The 24,631-nt window shown below is 46.5% G+C and overlaps 2 protein-coding genes across 2 annotated transcripts in view; one reads left to right on the top strand and one right to left on the bottom strand.

Annotated features, from left to right (window-relative positions):
• Positions 1-1,241, bottom strand: part of LOC122934661 — a 16,089-nt gene extending 14,848 nt beyond the window's left edge. Inside the window, exon 1 of the mRNA XM_044290283.1 lies at positions 1,202-1,241. The gene's annotated coding sequence lies outside the window, so the exon portion shown is untranslated. The remainder of the gene's footprint in view (positions 1-1,201) is intronic.
• Positions 1-13,334, top strand: part of LOC122935138 (vomeronasal type-2 receptor 26-like) — a 16,379-nt gene extending 3,045 nt beyond the window's left edge. The window contains exons 2-4 of the mRNA XM_044290902.1: positions 1,445-1,467; positions 2,267-2,390; positions 12,151-13,334. Coding sequence (XP_044146837.1) covers positions 1,445-1,467; positions 2,267-2,390; positions 12,151-13,070 — 1,067 coding nt within the window. The 3' untranslated portion in view covers positions 13,071-13,334. The remainder of the gene's footprint in view (positions 1-1,444; positions 1,468-2,266; positions 2,391-12,150) is intronic.
• Positions 13,335-24,631: the final 11,297 nt, after the last annotated feature.

Raw genomic sequence — 24,631 nt, forward strand, 5'->3', positions numbered from 1 at the left:
CATATCGTGCAGCTGCGTCAAGACATAGGAACACTGTGGGCATGGTGATGGTGACACACACACAGGGACAGACACACATACAGGGACAGACACACACATACACAAGGACAGACACACACACACGTACACACATACACACGGGGACAGACATACACACGGGGACAGACACACACACAGGGACAGACACACACATACACATTGACAGACACACACACACACAGGGACAGACACACAGCTAGGCCTCACCACACTCCAGCCAGGCTCCTCTCCGTACAGGAACACACAGGGTCACTAGTGGAGGGGAGCAGGGTTACTAGTGGGGTGACAGGAGGAGGGGGGAGCAGGGTCACTAGTGGGGTGACAGGAGGAGGGGAGGAGTAGGGTCACTAGTGGTGTGACCGGAGGAGGTGGAGCAGGGTCACTAGTGGGGTGACCGGAGGAGGGGAAGAAGGGGGGAGCAGGGTTAATAGTGGGGGGACCTGAGGAGGGGGAGCAGGGTCACTAGGGGGGGACAGGAGGAGGTCAGAGCAGGGTCACTAGTGGGGACACAGGAGGAGGGGGAAGCAGGGTCACTAGTGGGGTGACAATAGGGGGGAGCAGGGTTACTAGTGGGGTAATAATGCCCATTGTGTTTACTCCGCAGAAGCAATGCTCTCTGTGCCCCTTTGTAGTAGTAATGCCCATTGTGCCCCCTTCATAGTAGTAGTGTCCATTGTGCCCCAGTCACATTAATAATGCCCACTCTGTGCCCCATAACAGTTATGCCCACCTCCTTCACATGAGTAATGCCCTCTGTGAACCTTTGCAATAGTAACGCCCATTGTGCCCCTTTTATAGTAGTAATGCCCTCTGTGCCCCATTCATAGTAATAATGCCCATTGTGTCCCCTCCACAGAAGTAATGCTCTCTTTGCCCCTTTGTAGTAGTAGTAGTAATGCACATTGGGCCCCCTTCATAGTAGTAATGCCCTCTGTGCCCCCTTTGTAGAAGTAAAGCCCTCTGTGCCCCTCCATAGTAGCAATGACCTCTGTGTCCCCTCAGTGCCATTCATAGTGTTTTACAGCTGATGATATCCACTGCTGTTTCCAGACTGTGATCCCTATAGCAGCTCCTACTACAAGCCTCTTATATCCATCCAGGTTCTATCAGCACCTGCAATGTCTCCACATCACAGCATGTACCACACTCGCCCGTCACTTACCCGTCCTGTATCAAAAAGCAGCTAAGCACATTTCCAGCTATCGGCCATTACTTTGACGGGAAATGCATCTTGGGAAATGTAGTTTCAGTGACGACCAGTAGTGCGCGCGTCTTACTTGAAAAGACTACATTGTCCAAAATGCAAAGTTACAGAGGCGTCTGAGAGAGCGCAGTGATTAGGTCGCCGCTCTGTAGATGCTGTGCGGTGGTGCGTAAGTTGTATGTGAGGTGTGGCAGGCATGAGATATATGGCGCTGTCTATGCCAAGTAAGTTCACTGCCTGGAGTGCGGCTGCACCCCCTGTAACTTATAGCTGACACCCGGGGCGGACCACCCCCCGTTAGGCATGCCACTGATTGCGACCTCTGGCTGCAGGAGTGAGAGGGCCCCTAGTGGCTGTGGTCCCTCGGTCCATTCCGAGTGCCCGAATGGTCAGTCTACCCCTGGGTATGCCGAATCCAGAGAACTCCATTAGGCTGTTCTCTGCTGGAACAGCCTAGTGGAGAATGGAAATGGTAGTGTGAAATTAGCCTAGGACATGTCCTGCTTATCCAGCCCTACTCCTAGATTGGCTAGCACTGCTCCCATGAGCAAAATATCACACCTTAAAGGCATTTCCAGTTTTTTATGTAACTCACAGAAATTGGGACCTGCTTAGAAATCTATACTTATCTAGTCCCCATTGCTCGGTTCTGACTCCCTCACTCCAGGGCTCTTCATTGGACTTCTGGTCTCTATATGTCAACTTCCTGCATGGACAGGGTCACTTTATCCTCTGTTTCCACTGAGTGGCCTCAAAGGTGACATATCTCCAAGCAGTACATCACCCAGCAGTGATGTGCCACTTTGGGACACATCACTGTTGAGACCAGTCATTGGCTGGGACCAGAAGTGCCGTGCAGACAGCTTGGATGTCAGAGGGCCATAATTGAGTAGCAGGGACTGGATGAGTATGGATTCCTCTACAGGTCCCAATATCTGGGGTTTATATATTAAAAAAGGGAGAGCACCTTTATGTCTCAAAAGGCAAGCATTAAATACGTATATGTGTATATGACTTTTCCAGACACCGCGCTCCACCTGTAGTGAGAGTTGCCTCCATGGATACCGGAAAGTCCTACTGGAAGGAAAACAGAAATGCTGCTACTACTGTGCGCCCTGTGCAGAAGGCGAGATCTCCAACCAGACTGGTGAGTAGGGACAATTTCACATGAAAGTACAAATCTACAAGATGGGCATTAGCACCGATCAGACCACATTCATTTTGAGCTCTATTGCAAGAAAAAGGAGCGTTCAGATGTAGCCAACATTATCCTGGCTCCAGGCATGCCGGGAGGGTCACTGTAACAAGATCACTGTAATATCATTTTGTTGCATTAATGCGTTAAGCCAGTCAAGATAACATTGGCTACATCTGTATGTCGGGTAGATCAGTCATATTTTGGAAGGGGCCATTTTGCTAGTTTCCATTCCTCCAGGTGTTTAATATGAATATCATATAGAGGAATCCATATTTTTATTATTCTCCAGAGAAGGTTTTTTGTATAAGGGATAAAAGTAGTAAAGATGGAATCGATTGTAAATTATTCAGATTCAATATAAATTTCACAAAAATTCTTCTGCCAAACAAATCCGTAGTTTAGGCAATTTGCTTTTTAGGAATTGCCAAAACAATGATTGCCATTTTACTGTTAAAATGCAAGAGAAATAGAGCGGGGAAGATGGGGAAGACAGATCACATGACTGGGAGAAGCCCTGGCTGGCGGGCTTTGCAGACAGCCTATCATGTGGCTGGATAGATATTGTCCCATCAGGCTCTGTGGTATGTCTGAAGCACAGATGCCATTGGGAACTTGTGTCACATGAGTCTGTCTGACTCGGCAGACCCCAATTACAAACTCAAGCAGCCATCTTAGGGTATTGCAGGGATAGTATAGGGACATACTTAGTTTGGTAGATTGAACTAATAGGTAGAAATGTCAGGGTTTTATCAGTAGAGAAGGAGAGTGTCACGGATGAACCGTGAGGAGAAAAAAAGAGACAATGCAGCAGCACTCTGCAAATCAGATAAAGTACAACAATGCTAACAAAAATTATGGTGCTAATACTACGCTTATTTATAAAAGCGAGATGCTTGGACAATGCATTTTGTACAAAACCATCGAAGCCCGTCTGCCGAACGTCAAGGCGATCTCTGTTAGACGGGTCCTAACACTAAATACTACCTGTTATGCGCCATAATGACCGCCATAAAATTCAGGGAGTGTTGGACCCACATGCATGTTGGATCCACTCTGCCTTTTTCCATTTTTTGTGCCAAAATGGCCTCCATTACAAGGGATGCAGGTACCAACATGCATGCCGAGCCCACGCTATACACCTTTCCTTGTGCCAGACAGCTTCCAATGAATGTAGTGAGAGCAGGCTACAGCTTTACACTGAAAATAATTAAAATCAGCCTATGGGGCAGACAGGCTAATCAGGAGTGCATGACTCGCTGGAGTGCCACATCTCCAGCATTGTAAATATGCAAAAAAAATTGTTAGCATTGTTGTACTTTATCTGATTTGCAGGGTACTGCTGCATTGTCTCTTTTTTCCTCTAGGTCTTTGCCATGGCAGCATGCACCTGCGCACTGGGAGGTGCTGACTAACCCCCTTTTTTTGCAGATTTACAATGCTGGAGATGTGGCACTCCCGCGAGTCGTGCACTCCTGATTAGCCTGTCTGCCCCATAGGCTGATTTTAATTAGTTTCAGTATAAAGCTGTAGCCTGCTCTCACTACATTCATTGGAAGCTGTCTGGCACAATGAGAGGTATAGAGTGGGCTCAGCATGCATGTTGGTACCTGCATCCCTTGTAATGGAGGCCATTTTGGCACAAAAAATGGAAAAAGGCAGAGTGGAGCCAGCATGCATGTGGATCCAACACTCCCTGAATTTTATGGTGGCCATTATGGCGCATAACAGGTAGTATTTAGTGTTAGGACCCGTCTAACAGAGATCGCCTTGACGTTCGGCAGACGGGCTCAAAGGGTTTTGTACAAAATGCATTGTCCAAGCATCTCGCTTTTATAAATAAGCGTAGTATTAGCACTATAATTTTTGTTAGCATTGTTGTACTTTATCTGATTTGCAGAGTGCTGCTGCATTGTCTCTTTTTTTCCTCTAGGTCTTTGCCATGGCGGCGTGCACCTGAACCGTGAGGAACCACAATCGATTCGGAAATAAAACGCAATCAATTGATTTTCTGATTGTCACGTTTGGGAATTGCTGAGGCCATTCTCAGGGGTCCAGCAGGTAACACATTCTATTCCCGTGATTGCAGGTGTTTTCTTTAGCTACATCAAAGGGGCTTCCCATCTGCAGAGATCTCCCAGTTAGGTGTGAAAACTACGACCTGAAAAGAGACCATTTGGTCTGTCACTGCCATGGAGGGCTTGTAACACAGCATGATTGAGACATGTCGGCACCATGGTCCCAGATTGAAAATGAATGTGTCGTATGATTATTATTTGTGTGCGGCGGACATGCTCTGAAATATGAAAATGTCATATCTTTGGGACTTGAGTTTCCCACCAAAATAAAAGCACACCCAAACCCCCTCCCAGGGGCTGAGTCTGAGATCCCGCCCTAAAAGCTGGATCATTCATATGGCAATGACTGAAATCTGGTAGAAGTCCTCCCTTGTGTAACATCACCTAAACAGAAGCCAGCCAGAGGACCACGTGGTTGGAAGCCTGTTTGCCAGACTTTTATTCTGGAACAAAGGACTTTCTTGGATCTTCCACAAAGGACATATTTCTTCTGAAATTAAGTATTTCCTTCCATTGGTTTCCCTTTTACTTTACACTGGTCTATTCTTCCCTATAATTGTTACTTTTAATAATTTTCTGTATATGCTAACTATTTGTATTGCATTTATAATAAATAATGTTAAAGTAATTTCCTTCAGCTTCATACCTGCTCTGTGCACCGCAGAACGAATTCTATCCTTCTGAAGAGTTGCTACCCTGAAAGTTGTCTTGTTTAGTCAGAACGGGTTTCCCTTTTCCCGGTTAAAAGGGATGGAGGTAGTCCGATACCTAAATATTGCATAGTGTGGGTTCCCGTAGTTTACACGCTCCCTTCTAGCCTGTCTGCTGCCCAAAGTCCGGTGGTTTCAGCTCACCGATTGCATCCACGACGCTGGACGGTCTGTGGGCTGAAACGGACTGGAAGGCATTGAGCGGTCTGGCCACTAGGGGGCGTGTGACAGAGAGCATAGGGAAATTTTTCTGTGTGTTTACCTTACAATGCAGAGAATCCAAAAATATATTTTTATTCTGTGCATGAGTAGCTAGCCTTTTTATCTTTTTTCATAAAACCTCAACATTCAATAGTTAGTGTTTTATAGGCATATGCACAGTACCTCCAGCAGCACACGTTTTGCAGGATATTCTGTGTAGTTGCACTTATTTCTCTTTACAAACCAGTTGCAATTTTTCTCCTGTTCAGCACATTTCAGTGCATCAATATCAGTGTGTTTATAGAAAGGCCTTCTCCCCACCCACCCAAGGCTTCTTCTCCTGCATCACTGTGATGTCGGGGGAGGCAGCCTTGGGAAGTTAGGGGAATAGCAGACAGCGGGGAAATGTGGCGGACTTAGGCACTTTCAGCAAAGCCTGCCCAATGGGAACTTGGAAGCTGTTTTTCATAGGAATAAAAGTGCTTTTCCTGGACATGGAAAAACATCCAGATGACATAAAGGTATGGCTATAATGTTTTTGCAATGTTCTGATGGCCATTCCTGGTAGCTATATTAGTAAAATTTACATGACAGACTCCATTAGTAGGTGGGGACAAACATGGAAAGTCAGCCCTTAGGCTAGAACCCAGCCCGCTGTCCCTACCTACCTGCAGTAGAATCCCTATATAGCTAGACCGCAACGGGTCGACAGTCCCTACGCTATTTAAGTGCAGAGATGCACTAACAAACAAGACAGACAAACAAAATACCAGAGTCGTACATACATGGGTCAGAACCAAACAAGCTATGGAGTACCAAACGAGATACAGAGAGTGGTCAGAGGACAAGCTGAGATGAAAACCAGATGAACAACACAATACAAACCAGAGAGACAGAGAGTGGTCAGAAGACAAGCCAGGGTCAGAGGAACGAGCAACCCAATAAACACAGAAACAAGGAACCAGGAACACAGCTAGTGAGTCAGAGACTATCACTGGCACTGGTGTATGGCCAGGAACAGGTTTAAATAGAGCACCAAGTCCCTGGAGCAGAACCTGATAGGTCCATTACTCGGAGCTCCATTAGTCAGAAACACTAGCGCCCAGTAATAGAGCAGCTGAGCATTCAGCCCATTGCTAATATCCCCCAGCACACGGCAGCTGCAAGAAGAAACAGAGTATTGCATTAGTGTTGCTAAGAATGCTGTCGTGTCACCAGGTGGCGTGGCTCCAGCACCTCTGAAACCCGGACAGGTAAGTTTCTTATAGACTCCCTTTAAATTTATCTCCTTTTCAAAATGACTGTGTCCTTTCTGTGGACTTCTGGGAGGCAGATTGGAACAGTGGCTGGAAATGGCCCAGTGTGCTATCATTGTACCAGATCTGGTCCAGCCTCCAGTATACTGTTATAACGGGTATTCAGTGAGGCAAGTGGCGCCACCACCCAAATGTAATTCTGCTACATGACAATAATACTTCTGGTCGGCTTTCTGTATAAAACTGTCCTCTTCTCAAACAGGTTGCACAGTTGTGTGATTTGTTTAATTTGTTATTGTCCTTTATGGCAGCAGTATTTCTTCTCAGCTCTCTGTAATTTGTCATTTTGAAAATGTTGCCCAGTTCTGCACCTTCACCCCAATTAAATTTTTCTCTATGGCATTGGTACTTTTGGCCATTTGTCTGTAAAAACTGTTTCATTTTCAAAATGTTGCACAGTTCCACGTCTTTACTAGTGATGAGCGAGTATGCTCGGCCAAATACCTGTTCGGTTCAAGCATTGCTATGCTCGGCACATGGCAGTACTCGGCCGAGTACCACATGTGCTCGAGCGGCATGCTTGAGGCTCCTCCCCGCACGTTTTGCAGCTGCTAAGCAGCCAATCAACGTCCAGGTAAGTACTGCCATTACTGTAATGCCAGTAGCCATGTTGGCTGCTGGCATTATAGTGATTGGATGGCCGGAACGCGTCATCAGGTGCTATATAGCACCCGATGACGCGGTTTCGGCTCATTGCGAGTCAGGTAGAGATGCGTTTAGCAAGGGACAGATAGTGTAAGGAGATTGTGATCACAATATATTTCAGTGAATAACGTTTCAAAGACCCAAATGTCCTTTTAAGGAATATTGTGTGTGGTGGCAGCAATTTAATTGTGCCAAGTTGTACTCGATTTTTTGTTTATACTTTGCGAAATAGCGATTCTTTTGCTATATAGATGGTGTCTGCAGTGACTTGTGACATCTGTGCAGCAATACCTTCTGTGTGTCAGGGGCAGAGATAGGAAGAATATTAGTGAAAACAATCATTTTTTTCCAATTTTTCCCATTTTTTGCTGTTAACGGTGTAATCCGAGAATTGTATGATCTGCGCTTCAACACCTTGTGTGGTTGTCAGGCCCAGATATAGGGAAAAATATAAATATAAACTACATCAGAAAACAGTGTCTCTACCACAGATTCCAATAATCTGGGCCTAATCTAGTGTCCATATTCTGTGTGTTTCTAGTAACATAGTACATAATAGTAACATAGTACATAAGGCCGAAAAAAGACATTTGTCCATCCAGTTCGGCCTGTCATCCTGCAAGTTGATCCAGATGAAGGAAAAAAAAAAACTGTGAGGTAGAAACCAATTTTCCTCACTTTAGGGGAATAAAAATTCCTTCCCGACTCCAATCAGGCAATCAGAATAAATCCCTGGATCAACGACCCCTCTCTAGTAGCTATAGCCTGTAATAATATTACACTCCAGAAATACATCCAGGCCCCTCTTGAATTCCTTTATTGTACTCACCATCACCACCTCCTCAGGCAGAGAGCTCCATAGTCTCACTGCTCTTACTGTAAAGAATCCTGAGACATATACTGTCCTGCATCTGAAAACTGTTTCTTTAGGGCAAATTCCATTAATCTGGGCCTAATATAGTGTCCATATTCTGTGTGTTTCTTGTGGTTCACAATTAGGAAACAAAAGGGGCAAGGCAATAGTGATGAGCGGCAGGGGTCATATTCGAATTTGCGATATTTCGCAAATATTTCGCTGAATATTTGTCGAATATTCGCAAATTTGAATATTCATTATATTCGACTTTTTTTACTCTAAAAATAGGCAAGGTAATGATCGCGTAATATGCAAATATTCGAGAATTTGCAAATATTTAGAATTTAGTGATATATATTGATAATTTCGAATATTCGAGATTTTTTTTTAATCAGTACACATGATCCCTTCCTGCTTCTAGCTTGTGGGCCAATGAGAAGGAGTAGTGTTGATTGTGAATTTTCGTAATGCAAATTTTTGTAATGAGAATCAATGAGATTGTGAAAACTCAGATCCGATGGTATAATCTAACCCCCAGAATATATAGCAATATAGCGAATATAAAAAAAAACCATGTAGAACAATTCGCTATATTGATGAGTTTTCACAATCTCATTGATTCTCATTACGAACATTTTAATTACGTAAATTCTTATTAAGAAAATTTGCAATCAACACTACTCCTAAAGTCAAAGATATTGCAGCCTTCTCATTGGCCCAGAATCTAGAAGCAGGGAGGGATCATATGTACTGAATAATAAAAAAATATAGAATTTTAAAAATTACGAATATATCACTATATTCTAAATATTCGCGAATTCTCGAAGTGCCGATATCGCGACAAAAATTTGCAATTCGAATATTTGTGATCAACACTAAAAGGCAACAACAGCCAATCAGATTTCAGCCATTGACCTCCCTTGGATGTGGTATCCCTTTCTCAAGCTCCCTCTCCGGCGTGGAACCCCGATTCCCCGTTACCCGTGATCACCATGGTAGGCGCAGAAAAGAACATTGAAAGTTGATAGGGCAGACATCCAAATGGATCGTCGCCGTCACAGGGACGTGCAATCGCCCAGAGGTTATCTAGAGTCACTAATGTAGCAGCAGGCCCTCGCCCCTAAGGTTATAGATGGTCAGATCAGCAGGCCCTTGCTCCAAATGTTTTTGAGGGTCACCAGCAGGCCATCAATCATCATTTCTCAAGGGTGTGTATGATGCCCTCCTTTATGTGTAACAAAGGGTGTATTGCAGCGCCGGTTCCTTGTAATTTTTGGCAGCCCTTTCACTTAGTGCATAGGCTTTATGAGTGTAGGAGTCCCACTACCTGAACAATTTTACCACAATGTGAATAAGGCCCTACTTTATGTGATATACAGGCTGTTTCGGAATGCCTCTTTGCTTGTAATTTTTTACAGCACTTGCACTTTATATACAATTAAATATACAGGAAAGAATGTTTCCTAACAATTTTTCCTGTAAAATTGATTTCTTTTAATGATGCTATATGATAATCACACTTGGTTGAACTTGATGGACTTATGTATTTTTGCAACCATAGTAACTATGTAACTTCTAGCCATCTGTACATTTTTATGTACATTAAAATTGTCTCGTTGTCTACATGACTGAGTGTGCCCTTCCTCCAGCACATACTCTGTTAACATACAGTGGGTGTGGATCCATTTTACCAATGAACCAGTTTGGTTAGAAGTAACACTAAGGGCATGATCCTGTTAGTCCTGTGGTATTCGCTCTTTACCCCCTGGATCCGGACTTTGCTGAGGAGGAGCCACCAAACCACTACTAATTCAGATAGTTCTAGTGCATTTGGTGGCTGACCAACAGGGTCGGACACACCAGTGAAAAGCACTGAAGGATCAGGTAATAAGTGTAGTCAGGAGATGGGCCGAGGTTAGAGCAGGCAGCATACAAGGCTAAGGTCAGGACAGGTGGCAGTAGGGTAATCCAAGAAACAGTTTTAGGTCAGGGAAGGCAATGAGAAGTCAGAGTCGATAGTGAGGCTGGAGTAAGGTAAATGGATAGTCAGACAGAAAATACACTTTTGCGTTTTTACTAGAGACTAGAAAACCTAAAACTCATTCTCACTTTCAGAGGGGAGGGCAACTTAAATACCTAGGGACAATCACCCATTGGGTGGGAAAGGATTTGGATGTGCACATGCTGACCTTTCAAGTGGCTGAGAGTAAGCATGCATGTGCACTATAGAGCAGACCTGGAAGCCTTTAAAGTAGGATTGGCTCACAGAAGACCATGGCGAGTGGAACCAGAGCTGTGGAAGGAAGAGGAGTGGGGCCACTGTGAGTAGTGCAGTGCCTGTGCCTACAGGAAGGAGTGAGGCAGCGGTGGGCAAAGGATATCAGTACAACACTATTTCCTGACCCCATGGACTTCTGGGGAGGAAAATTGAAACAGTGACTAGAAGTAGCCCACTTTGCTATTGCTGAATTGTCTTGTCAATACTTCACTGTAATTTCAGAGAGCGTTTTCAGCTCGGCAGGTGCCGTTATTACACACAAATAGGCAACATTGTCCTGCACCATTGTAAAAAACATTACCTTTATCAAAATGAAGCAGACACATGGATGCATGAGGATTTTCACACATTTTACCATGATGACAATGAATAGATCTGCTATTGTTGACAGTAGATGTTTATCACCAACCTAATGAAGCAACTGATGATAAATGTCTATGTATCCTAAGATGAATGTGAGTAAATGGGCCAGTTGTTCTAACACCATAACATGTCAGTATAAAAACTGGCCATGAAATACAAAGAAATTGTAATCAAGGGAATGTTATGGCAGTTGGTGTGGAAACACTGTACCAACCAACCGGTTTGACTTTGAGCTAGATCTAAGGGTGTTATCCAGCCAGTCCACAAGTATTCACCCTTTATCCCCAAACAGGGATTTAGACTTCACTGCAGGGAACCACCAGGCCGCTACCTTCTGGAATAGTCCCAATGTGGTTGAGCAGCTGACTTTTGGGATTCAGAGACACTGGTGCAGGGCACCGAGAGATCAATCAAACTCATAGTCAGTGACAGGCCAAGGTCAGGACAGGCAGAATACATGGAAATCTGAGAACCATAACCAAGGTCACAGCAAGCGGCACTGGATCAATATAAAAAAATCATGCACAGGTCAGGTTAGGCAACAGAGAACCAATCAAGAAACAGGCAGAGGTAGGCACACCTACCAGGGAAGGTGCCTTAAATATCTACTGGTTGCTAGTCATTGGTTGGTGAAGATTAGGATGTAAAGCAGCAGCAGTGAGCTTGAGCCGCCCGTGTAACAGGGGAATTATCATATAATTAGGTTTGGTAAAAATTATGTATAGCTATTGAAGGTCTGCAGTGCAGTGTCCAGATGTCCTCTCCAAATATCCCAACAACCGATTACATACTATCAGAACACTTGTATATTTCATTATAGTCATAAAATAAGTATCACAATTAAAATTTCCTTTTGAGATAAATAAATAAATACATGTAATGAAAGGATATGTAATCCAGCTCAGCACCATGGGAAAGTTCATCTAATCCTATTAAAAATCAAAACCTCATGAAGCTTTATAAGGGTAAAGGTTCAAAGAATCTGGGAGCCCCAATGCAAAGAGGCAAAATGAGAAAACCTGGCTACATCCTCAAAGGATACAAAATGTGGGTCATTAAAGGGGTTCTGTAGCTTTTTATTACTGGGCATGTATCCTTTGCAGAGATCATCAGCATCTGATCGGTGGGGGTCCGACACCCGGGAATTCTGCCGATCAGCTGCCTTCTTGCTGTTTCCCGCAGGCCAGTGATGTCATGACTACTACTATAAATTTACATTTCCGCCAAATTTACAATGGTAAAATATAATAATTTCTTGATTGCAGACATGGGAACATGCTTAGTGTGTCCTAACGATCACTGGTCAAATGGAAGAAGAGATTCCTGCGTTCCAAGACCGATTGAATTCCTGTCTTATGGAGACACACTGGGGTCATCTCTAATTATTATAAATCTTACATTTTGCCTTGTTACTATAGTTGTATTTGGGATATTTATAAATAATAAAGATTCTCCGATTGTGAAAGCCAATAACCAGAATCTCAGTTTCACACTTCTCCTCTCACTGATCTTCTCATTTTTATGTCCTCTCTTATTCATTGGACGTCCCTCAGATATATCATGTCTCCTCCGACAAGTGGCTTTTGGAATCATTTTTAGCCTTGCCGTTTCTTCAGTCTTAGCTAAAACAGTGACTGTAGTCTTGGCTTTTCAAGCCATTAAACCAGGCAGGACACTGAGGCAGTGGATGAAGAGACACCTCTCCAAATCCTTACTTGTTATAGGTTCATCTGGAGAAGTTTTGATCTGTGTCCTCTGGTTGTTTTATTCTCCACCATTCCCAGATTATAACACTGGAATAGAGGTTGGAAAGATAATATTACAATGTGTTGAGGGATCTGCCATTGCTTTCTACTTGTCCATCGGCTACATTGGATTTCTGGCAATGATGAGCTTTATTGTAGCTTTCTTGGCCAGAAGACTTCCAGACACCTTCAATGAGGCTCAGTACATCACGTTCAGCATGCTGGTGTTCTGCAGTGTGTGGATCTCCTTCATCCCGGCCTACCTCAGCACCAAGGGGAAGTACATGGTGGCTGTGGAAGTTTTTGCCATCTCATGTTCCAGTGCTGGACTTCTGGGCTGTATCTTCATTCCCAAATGTTACATTATCCTACTGAGACCAGAACTCAACACAAAGTCCAATATAAGGGTCATAAGAAGACATTGTACAGGAGAATTTTGATTTGTGTTTCAATGTACAGTTGTAGCCGAGCTAAACTTGACTCTGATAACACATGGCACAGTCTTATCTTGGTTGGTTTTCTCGTGACAAATGCCATTGAAATCCATTGAAAAGTTAGTTACCTTTTCTTCCTATTCTTTACTTAATGCGTTAACCATCAAGTTTAGCTCGGCTGCATCTGTATTTATTACTCTTTTATATTTGTATTATTTAGTTATATATCTACTCTCGTATCGGTCTGGATCTTCCTCAATCTGTTTTTAATTAAAGGGGTTATCCGAGTTAAATCAATATATGTTAAGGTGGCTTAAAACATTATTAAAAATACATTTCTAATGTACATTCATTATTTATTCTGCTGTGTTTCCACACGCCCGATTCGGGTCACGTGACCCCTGGCGTCACTCACCAGGCTCCGGCGGTGACATCTCGTTTACAGGCTTCTCCCTGCTTGAGGTAGGGGCCCGGCTCTGTAAAGGAAACGTCAGAGCCTTTGGTGACCGCCCCCCATTTCTCTGTATCTGGCTGCCGCGGCTCCTGTGAGGGATCGCTCATGCGCAATCCTTATCAGTGCCGGCAGCCATGAAGAAAGATTCCATGGATTCCACACATCCTGCATACTGCCCTACTAACATCACCTAGTGACCTCAAAATATTCCCACACTGCCGAGTATAGTATTTTCTCTCCACCACTGCGTGATGCCTGCCTGCCGCTGCTTTTATAAACCCATGCACCCAGACAGGCTCCGGCGGTGACGTCTCGTTTACAGGCTTATCCTTGCTTGAGGTAGGGGCCCGGCTCTGTAAAGGAAACGTCAGAGCCTTTGGTGCCCGCCCCCTGTCTCTCTGTATCTCGCTGCCACGGCTCCTGTGAAGGATCGCTCATGCGCGATCCTCATCAGTGCCGGCAGCCGTGAAGAAAGATTCCATGGATTCCAAAGATCCCTCCCACCGGTCCACCAGTGTGCCCGCTGCCCTGCGTCTGGCGATCTGTACTAGCCCCAGCTGGTAGCTCACAAACCACCCCCAGGAACATCACAGAGGAAATCATTGTCCATAATATAGATATTGCTGTGATATAGCTTAGATACATATAGCAGTCATATAGCTTAGATACATATAGGTGTAATACAGCTTAGATACATATAGCAGTCATATAGCTTAGATACATATAGGTGCCATATAGCTTAGATACATATAAGTGTCATATTGCTTAGATCTTAGATCGTCTGCCTGTCTGGGCTCGGAAATGATCATGTGTAGGGATGAGCGAACTCGAACTGTATAGTTCGGGTTCGTACCGAATTTTGGGGTGTCCGTGACACGGACCCGAACCCGGACATTTTCGTAAAAGTCTGGGTTCGGGTTCGGTGTTCGTCGCTTTCTTGGCGCTTTTGTGACGCTTTCTTGGCGCTTTTTGAAAGGCTGCAAAGCAGCCAATCAACAAGCGTCATACTACTTGCCCCAAGAGGCCGTCACAGCCATGCCTACTATTGGCATGGCTGTGATTGGCCAGAGCACCATGTGACCCAGCCTCTATTTAAGCTGGAGTCACATAGCGCCGCCCGTCACTCTGCTCTGATTAGCGTAGGGAGAGGTTGCGGATGCGACAGTAGGGCGAGATTAGGCAGATTAACTCCTCCAAAGGACTTCACTTGATGTCACCAAGTGCATTTAACCCTCAGTAGTGTGGTTCGTCAAGCTGTGACACCAAGTGCATTTAACCAGCAATAGTCTGTTCATTTTTTGGCCATATACTACATCAGGGGCAAGCTGCGCCCGTCACCAAGTGCATTTAACCAGCAATAGTGTGGTTATTTTTTGGCCATATCCCAGTCTAATTCTGTCACTAAATCCATACCGGTCACCCAGCGCCTAAATACTAGGCCTCAAATTTATATCCCGCTAAATCTCTCGTTACCGCTGTCCTGTTGTGGCTGGGAAAGTTATTTAGTGTCCGTCAAAGCACATTTTTTGTTCTGGGTTGAAGTACAATTCCCAATTTAGCAATTTCATAATTTAGTGGTTCCTGCTATATCAGAGCTATTTGAAATCTATCCCTAAAAGGGTATATAATATTCAAGGTGCACATTGGGTCATTCAGAATAACTTCACACACACGCTACTGTGCATTTCCAAGTCTAATTCTGTCGCTAAATCCATACCGGTCACCCAGCGCCTAAATACTAGGCCTCAAATTTATATCCCGCTAAATCTCTCATTACCGCTGTCCTGTTGTGGCTGGGAAAGTTATTTAGTGTCCGTCAAAGCAAATTTTTTGTTCTGGGTTGAAGTACAATTCCCAATTTAGCAATTTCATAATTTAGTGGTTCCTGCTGTATCAGAGCTATTTGAAATCTATCCCTAAAAGGGTATATAATATTCAAGGTGCACATAGGGTCATTCAGAATAACTTCACACACACCCGCTACTGTGCATTTCCAAGTCTAATTCTGTCACTAAACCCATACCTGTCACCCAGCGCCTAAATACTAGGCCTCAATTTGATATCCCGCTAAATCTCTCGTTACCGCTGTCCTGTTGTGGCTGGGAAAGTTATTTAGTGTCCGTCAAAGCACATTTCTTGTTCTGGGTTGAAATACAATTCCCAATTTAGCAATTTAAAAATTTAGTGGTTTCTGCTGTATCAGAGCTATTTGAAATCTAGCCCTAAAAGGGTAGATCATATTGAAGGTGCACATAGGGTCATTCAGAATAACTTCACACACCCGCTACTGTGCATTTCCAAGTCTAATTCTGTCACTAAACCCATACCTGTCACCCAGCGCCTAAATACTAGGCCTCAAATTTATATCCAGCTGAATTTGAATACAATACATTGGGCCAAATAATATTTTTGTTGTGGTGAACGATAACAATGAGGAAAACATCTAGTAAGGGACGCGGACGTGGACATGGTCGTGGTGGTGTTAGTGGATCCTCTGGTGCTGGGAGAGGACGTGGCCGTTCTGCCACATCCACACGTCCTAGTGTACCAACTACCTCAGGTCCCAGTAGCCGCCAGAATTTACAGCGATATATGGTGGGGCCCAATGCCGTTCTAAGGATGGTAAGGCCTGAGCAGGTACAGGCATTAGTCAATTGGGTGGCCGACAGTGGATCCAGCACGTTCACATTATCTCCCACCCAGTCTTCTGCAGAAAGCGCACAGATGGCGCCTGAAAACCAACCCCATCAGTCTGTCACATCACCCCAATGCATACCAGGGAAACTGTCTCAGCCTCAAGTTATGCAGCAGTCTCTTATGCTGTTTGAAGACTCCGCTGGCAGGGTTTCCCAAGGGCATCCACCTAGCCCTTCCCCAGCGGTGAAAGACATAGAATGCACTGACGCACAACCACTTATGTTTCCTGATGATGAGGACATGGGAATACCACCTCAGCATGTCTCTGATGATGACGAAACACAGGTGCCAACTGCTGCGTCTTTCTGCAGTGTGCAGACTGAACAGGAGGTCAGGGATCAAGACTGGGTGGAAGACGATGCAGGGGACGATGAGGTCCTAGACCCCACATGGAATGAAGGTCGTGCCACTGACTTTCACAGTTCGGAGGAAGAGGCAGTGGTGAGACCGAGCCAACAGCGTAGCAAAAGAGGGAGCAGTGGGCAAAAGCAGAACACCCGCCGCCAAGAGACTCCGCCTGCTACTGACCGCCGCCATCTGGGACCGAGCACCCCAAAGGCAGCTTCAAGGAGTTCCCTGGCATGGCACTTCTTCAAACAATGTGCTGACGACAAGACCCGAGTGGTTTGCACGCTGTGCCATCAGAGCCTGAAGCAAGGCATTAACGTTCTGAACCTGAGCACAACCTGCATGACCAGGCACCTGCATGCAAAGCATGAACTGCAGTGGAGTAAACACCTTAAAACCAAGGAAGTCACTCAGGCTCACCCTGCTACCTCTTCTGCTGCTGCCGCCTCGGCCTCTTCTGCTGCTGCCGCCTCGGCCTCTTCCTCCGCCTCTGGAGGAACGTTGGCACCTGCCGCCCAGCAAACAGGGGATGTACCACCAACACCACCACCACCACCTCCGTCACCAAGCGTCTCAACCATGTCACACGGCAGCGTTCAGCTCTCCATCTCACAAACATTTGAGAGAAAGCGTAAATTCCCACCTAGCCACCCTCGATCCCTGGCCCTGAATGCCAGCATTTCTAAACTACTGGCCTATGAAATGCTGTCATTTAGGCTGGTGGACACAGACAGCTTCAAACAGCTCATGTCGCTTGCTGTCCCACAGTATGTTGTTCCCAGCCGCCACTACTTCTCCAAGAGAGCCGTGCCTTCCCTGCACAACCAAGTATCCGATAAAATCAAGTGTGCACTGCGCAACGCCATCTGTGGCAAGGTCCACCTAACCACAGATACGTGGACCAGTAAGCACGGCCAGGGACGCTATATCTCCCTAACTGCACACTGGGTAAATGTAGTGGCAGCTGGGCCCCAGGCGGAGAGCTGTTTGGCGCACGTCCTTCCGCCGCCAAGGATCGCAGGGCAACATTCTTTGCCTCCTGTTGCCACCTCCTCCTTCTCGGCTTCCTCCTCCTCTTCTTCCACCTGCTCATCCAGTCAGCCACACACCTTCACCACCAACTTCAGCACAGTCCGGGGTAAACGTCAGCAGGCCATTCTGAAACTCATATGTTTGGGGGACAGGCCCCACACCGCACAGGAGTTGTGGCGGGGTATAGAACAACAGACCGACGAGTGGTTGCTGCCGGTGAGCCTCAAGCCCGGCCTGGTGGTGTGCTGATAATGGGCGAAATCTCGTTGCAGCTCTGGGACTAGCCAATTTGACGCACATCCCTTGCTTGGCGCATGTGCTGAATTTGGTGGTGCAGAAGTTCATTCACAACTACCCCGACATGTCAGAGCTGCTGCATAAAGTGCGGACCGTCTGTTCGCGCTTCCGGCGTTCACATCCTGCTGCTGCTCGCCTGTCTGCGCTACAGCGTAACTTCGGCCTTCCCGCTCACCGCCTCATATGCGACGTGCCCACCAGGTGGAACTCCACCTTGCACATGCTGGACAGACTGTGCGAGCAGCAGCAGGCCATAGTGGAGTTTCAGCTGCAGCACGCACGGGTCAGTCGCACTACAGAACAGCACCACTTCACCACCAATGACTGGGCCTCCATGCGAGACCTGTGTGCCCTGTTGCGCTGTTTCGAGTACTCCACCAACATGGCCAGTGGCGATGACGCCGTTATCAGCGTTACAATACCACTTCTATGTCTCCTTGAGAAAACACTTAGGGCGATGATGCAAGAGGAGATGGCCCAGGAGGAGGAGGAGGAGGAGGAGGAAGAGGGGTCATTTTTAGCACTTTCAGGCCAGTCTCTTCGAAGTGACTCAGAGGGAGGTTTTTGGCAACAGCAGAGGCCAGGTACAAATGTGGCCAGACAGGGCCCACTACTGGAGGACGAGGATGAGGAGGAGGTGGAGGAGGATGAGGATGAAGCATGGTCACAGCGGGGTGGCACCCAACGCAGCTCGGGTCCATCACTGGTGCGTGGCTGGGGGGAAAGGCAGGACGATGACGATACGCCTCCCACAGAGGACAGCTTGTCCTTACCCCTGGGCAGCCTGGCACACATGAGCGACTACATGCTGCAGTGCCTGCGCAACGACAGCAGAGTTGCCCACATTTTAACCTGTGCGGACTACTGGGTTGCCACCCTGCTGGATCCACGCTACAAAGACAATGTGCCCACCTTACTTCCTGCACTGGAGCGTGATAGGAAGATGCGCGAGTACAAGCGCACGTTGGTAGACGCGCTACTGAGAGCATTCCCAAATGTCACAGGGGAACAAGTGGAAGCCCAAGGCCAAGGCAGAGGAGGAGCAAGAGGTCGCCAAGGCAGCTGTGTCACGGCCAGCTCCTTTGAGGGCAGGGTTAGCATGGCAGAGATGTGGAAAACTTTTGTCAACACGCCACAGCTAACTGCACCACCACCTGATACGCAACGTGTTAGCAGGAGGCAACATTTCACTAACATGGTGGAACAGTACGTGTGCACACCCCTCCACGTACTGACTGATGGTTCGGCCCCATTCAACTTCTGGGTCTCTAAATTGTCCACGTGGCCAGAGCTAGCCTTTTATGCCTTGGAGGTGCTGGCCTGCCCGGCGGCCAGCGTTTTGTCTGAACGTGTATTCAGCACGGCAGGGGGCGTCATTACAGACAAACGCAGCCGCCTGTCTACAGCCAATGTGGACAAGCTGACGTTCATAAAAATGAACCAGGCATGGATCCCACAGGATCTGTCCGTCCCTTGTCCAGATTAGACATTAACTACCTCCCCTTAACCATATATTATTGTACTCCAGGGCACTTCCTCATTCAATCCTATTTTTATTTTCATTTTACCATTATATTGCGAGGCTACCCAAAGTTGAATGAACCTCTCCTGTGTCTGGGTGCCGGGGCCTAAATATATGCCAATGGACTGTTCCAATGTTGGGTGACGTGAAGCCTGATTCTCTGCTATGACATGCAGAATGATTCTCTGCTGACATGAAGCCAGATTGTCTGTTACGGGACCTCTCTCCTCTGCCTGTGTGTGCTGGGCCTAAATATATGCCAATGGACTTTTGCAGTGGTGGCTGACGTGAAGCCTCATTCTCTGCTATGACATGCAGACTGATTCTCTGCTGACATGAAGCCAGATTCTCTGTTACGGGACCTCTCTCCTCTGCCTGGGTGCTGGGCCTAAATATATGCCAATGGACTGTTGCAGTGGTGGCTGACGTGAAGCCTCATTCTCTGCTATGACATGCAGACTGATTCTCTGCTGACATGAAGCCAGATTCTCTGTTACGGGACCTCTCTCCTCTGCCTGTGTGTGCTGGGCCTAAATATATGCCAATGGACTGTTGCAGTGGTGGCTGACGTGAAGCCTCATTCTCTGCTATGACATGCAGACTGATTCTCTGCTGACATGAAGCCAGATTCTCTGTTACGGGACCTCTCTCCTCTGCCTGGGTGCTGGGCCTAAATATATGCCAATGGACTGTTGCAGTGGTGGCTGACGTGAAGCCTCATTCTCTGCTATGACATGCAGACTGAATTCTCTGCTGACATGAAGACAGATTCTCTGTTACGGGACCTCTCTCCTCTGCCTGGGTGCTGGGCCTAAATATATGCCAATGGACTGTTGCAGTGGTGGCTGACGTGAAGCCTCATTCTCTGCTATGACATGCAGACTGATTCTCTGCTGACATGAAGCCAGATTCTCTGTTACGGGACCTCTCCTCCTCTGCCTGGGTGCTGGGCCTAAATATATGCCAATGGACTGTTGCAGTGGTGGCTGACGTGAAGCCTCATTCTCTGCTATGACATGCAGACTAATTCTCTGCTGACATGAAGCCAGATTCTCTGTTACGGGACCTCTCTCCTCTGCCTGTGTGTGCTGGGCCTAAATATATGCCAATGGACTGTTGCAGTGGTGGCTGACGTGAAGCCTCATTCTCTGCTATGACATGCAGACTAATTCTCTGCTGACATGAAGCCAGATTCTCTGTTACGGGACCTCTCTCCTCTGCCTGTGTGTGCTGGGCCTAAATATATGCCAATGGACTGTTGCAGTGGTGGCTGACGTGAAGCCTCATTCTCTGCTATGACATGCAGACTAATTCTCTGCTGACATGAAGACAGATTCTCTGTTACGGGACCTCTCTCCTCTGCCTGTGTGTGCTGGGCCTAAATATATGCCAATGGACTGTTGCAGTGGTGGCTGACGTGAAGCCTCATTCTCTGCTATGACATGCAGACTAATTCTCTGCTGACATGAAGACAGATTCTCTGTTACGGGACCTCTCCTCCTCTGCCTGGGTGCTGGGCCTAAATATATGCCAATGGACTGTTGCAGTGGTGGCTGACGTGAAGCCTCATTCTCTGCTATGACATGCAGACTAATTCTCTGCTGACATGAAGCCAGATTGTCTGTTACGGGACCTCTCTCCTCTGCCTGGTGTGCTGGGCCTAAATATATGCCAATGGACTGTTGCAGTGGTGGCTGACGTGAAGCCTCATTCTCTGCTATGACATGCAGACTGATTCTCTGCTGACATGAAGCCAGATTGTCTGTTACGGGACCTCTCTCCTCTGCCTGTGTGCTGGGCCTAAATATATGCCAATGGACTGTTGCAGTGGTGGCTGACGTGAAGCCTCATTCTCTGCTATGACATGCAGACTGATTCTCTGCTGACATGAAGCCAGATTGTCTGTTACGGGACCTCTCTCCTCTGCCTGGGTGCTGGGCCTAAATATATGCCAATGGACTGTTGCAGTGGTGGCTGACGTGAAGCCTCATTCTCTGCTATGACATGCAGACTGATTCTCTGCTGACATGAAGCCAGATTCTCTGTTACGGGACCTCTCTCCTCTGCCTGGGTGCTGGGCCTAAATATATGCCAATGGACTGTTGCAGTGGTGGCTGACGTGAAGCCTCATTCTCTGCTATGACATGCAGACTAATTCTCTGCTGACATGAAGACAGATTCTCTGTTACGGGACCTCTCTCCTCTGCCTGTGTGTGCTGGGCCTAAATATATGCCAATGGACTGTTGCAGTGGTGGCTGACGTGAAGCCTCATTCTCTGCTATGACATGCAGACTGATTCTCTGCTGACATGAAGCCAGATTCTCTGTTACGGGACCTCTCTCCTCTGCCTGTGTGCTGGGCCTAAATATATGCCAATGGACTGTTGCAGTGGTGGCTGACGTGAAGCCTCATTCTCTGCTATGACATGCAGACTAATTCTCTGCTGACATGAAGCCAGATTCTCTGTTACGGGACCTCTCTCCTCTGCCTGTGTGTGTGCTGGGCCTAAATATATGCCAATGGACTGTTGCAGTGGTGGCTGACGTGAAGCCTCATTCTCTGCTATGACATGCAGACTGATTCTCTGCTGACATGAAGCCAGATTCTCTGTTACGGGACCTCCCTCCTCTGCCTGGGTGCTGGGCCTAAATATATGCCAATGGACTGTTGCAGTGGTGGCTGACGTGAAGCCTCATTCTCTGCTATGACATGCAGACTAATTCTCTGCTGACATGAAGCCAGATTCTCTGTTACGGGACCTCTCTCCTCTGCCTGTGTGTGCTGGGCCTAAATATATGCCAATGGACTGTTGCAGTGGTGGCTGACGTGAAGCCTCATTCTCTGCTATGACATGCAGACTGATTCTCTGCTGACATGAAGCCAGATTCTCTGTTACGGGACCTCTCTCCTCTGCCTGTGTGTGTGCTGGGCCTAAATATATGCCAATGGACTGTTGCAGTGGTGGCTGACGTGAAGCCTCATTCTCTGCTATGACATGCAGACTATTCTCTGCTGACATGAAGACAGATTCTCTGTTACGGGACCTCTCTCCTCTGCCTGTGTGTGTGCTGGGCCTAAATATATGCCAATGGACTGTTGCAGTGGTGGCTGACGTGAAGCCTCATTCTCTGCTATGACATGCAGACTGATTCTCTGCTGACATGAAGCCAGATTCTCTGTTACGGGACCTCCCTCCTCTGCCTGGGTGCTGGGCCTAAATATATGCCAATGGACTGTTGCAGTGGTGGCTGACGTGAAGCCTCATTCTCTGCTATGACATGCAGACTAATTCTCTGCTGACATGAAGACAGATTCTCTGTTACGGGACCTCTCTCCTCTGCCTGTGTGTGTGCTGGGCCTAAATATATGCCAATGGACTGTTGCAGTGGTGGCTGACGTGAAGCCTCATTCTCTGCTATGACATGCAGACTAATTCTCTGCTGACATGAAGACAGATTCTCTGTTACGGGACCTCCCTCCTCTGCCTGGGTGCTGGGCCTAAATATATGCCAATGGACTGTTGCAGTGGTGGCTGACGTGAAGCCTCATTCTCTGCTATGACATGCAGACTGATTCTCTGCTGACATGAAGCCAGATTCTCTGTTACGGGACCTCCCTCCTCTGCCTGGGTGCTGGGCCTAAATATATGCCAATGGACTGTTGCAGTGGTGGCTGACGTGAAGCCTCATTCTCTGCTATGACATGCAGACTAATTCTCTGCTGACATGAAGCCAGATTCTCTGTTACGGGACCTCTCTCCTCTGCCTGGGTGCTGGGCCTAAATTATGAAAATGGACTCTTACAGTGGTGGGTGACGTGAAGCCAGATTCTCTGCTATGGGACCTCTCTCCAATTGATTTTGGTTAATTTTTATTTATTTAATTTTTATTTTAATTCATTTCCCTATCCACATTTGTTTGCAGGGGATTTACCTACATGTTGCTGCCTTTTGCAGCCCTCTAGCTCTTTCCTGGGCTGTTTTACAGCCTTTTTAGTGCCGAAAAGTTCGGGTCCCCATTGACTTCAATGGGGTTCGGGTTCGGGACGAAGTTCGGATCGGGTTCGGATTCCGAACCCGAACATTTCCGGGATGTTCGGCCGAACTTTTCGAACCCGAACATCCAGGTGTTCGCTCAACTCTAATCATGTGCAGTTAGGATGTGCAGAGAGGGGGGCGGGGAATGGCAGATTGTTCACGCCCACAAATATTTATGAGGGAGGGCTCAGGCATTGTTGTTACACGCCCCCTCAGCATGTCATTCAGCATGTAAACACAGCAATAACACAACCAGGAAAATATGTAAGTATGGGGGCTTTCTCTTAAGAAATCAAGCTTAAGTAATGTATATGTAAGTCCTGATTAGTTTTATATTTTTTTTCCCCCATAACTCGGATAACCCCTTTAACTGTTTGTAAAACTATCCAATATAAACAACATATTTTCTCCATGATAGCGGAGTTTGCAAGGTTTTAATAAAAAAAACTGAAACTTTACATTGCTTCAAATTTTCCATTTTTAATCTTGGAATTATGAACTTTACCTGTTTGCATTAAACTTGTGTCCTATTGTGGTCTTATCTGAAGAAATGTTCACCTACAGGAGTTGATTTTATTTTATGGCTTTGTAGATTAATCTTAGATGATAGTTTCTCGAGCGCTGATTCTTTCAGGTCGCCTTGTACGCCGTAACGTTATAGTCCAATAAATGCCGCACAGCAATAACTTATTTCAATGCACAGTGAGAGTAAAATCATGACTCACGAGCACGAGGAACGTCACAGTCCTGTCTTTTTCTTTATCTGGTTTTGGTAATTTCCTATATTCAGTCTTTAGTTACATACAGCATACAGAGAACGCCAGGTTTCCTGCCCCATCCTCACGACCAGAGATGAGCGAAGTTATGAAAAATTTGATTCGGCTGCTTTGACGAATTTCCCATAGAAATTCAATTTGTGACAAATTACTTCTTCTTCGTTAATTCATCGCTGTTCGCAGCATCTGAGATTAAAATGAAGATCTTTCAGGGGCTAATACAGTTAAAAAAGAAAAAACATTCACCTCATCCATTTGATCGTGGAGAGGCCGTCACAGCCACCTTACATGATGATGTCACCGCACACGGCCAGCGCAGTGACGTACAAATCACCCCACTCAAGATTGTGCATGGTTTCTGCAATCAAGATGCCCACGATGGCCACTTCACACACAGGTGGATA

The sequence above is a fragment of the Bufo gargarizans genome, chromosome 4 (assembly GCF_014858855.1).
Source record: "Bufo gargarizans isolate SCDJY-AF-19 chromosome 4, ASM1485885v1, whole genome shotgun sequence".
In the NCBI taxonomy this organism is placed as follows: Eukaryota; Metazoa; Chordata; class Amphibia; order Anura; family Bufonidae; genus Bufo; species Bufo gargarizans.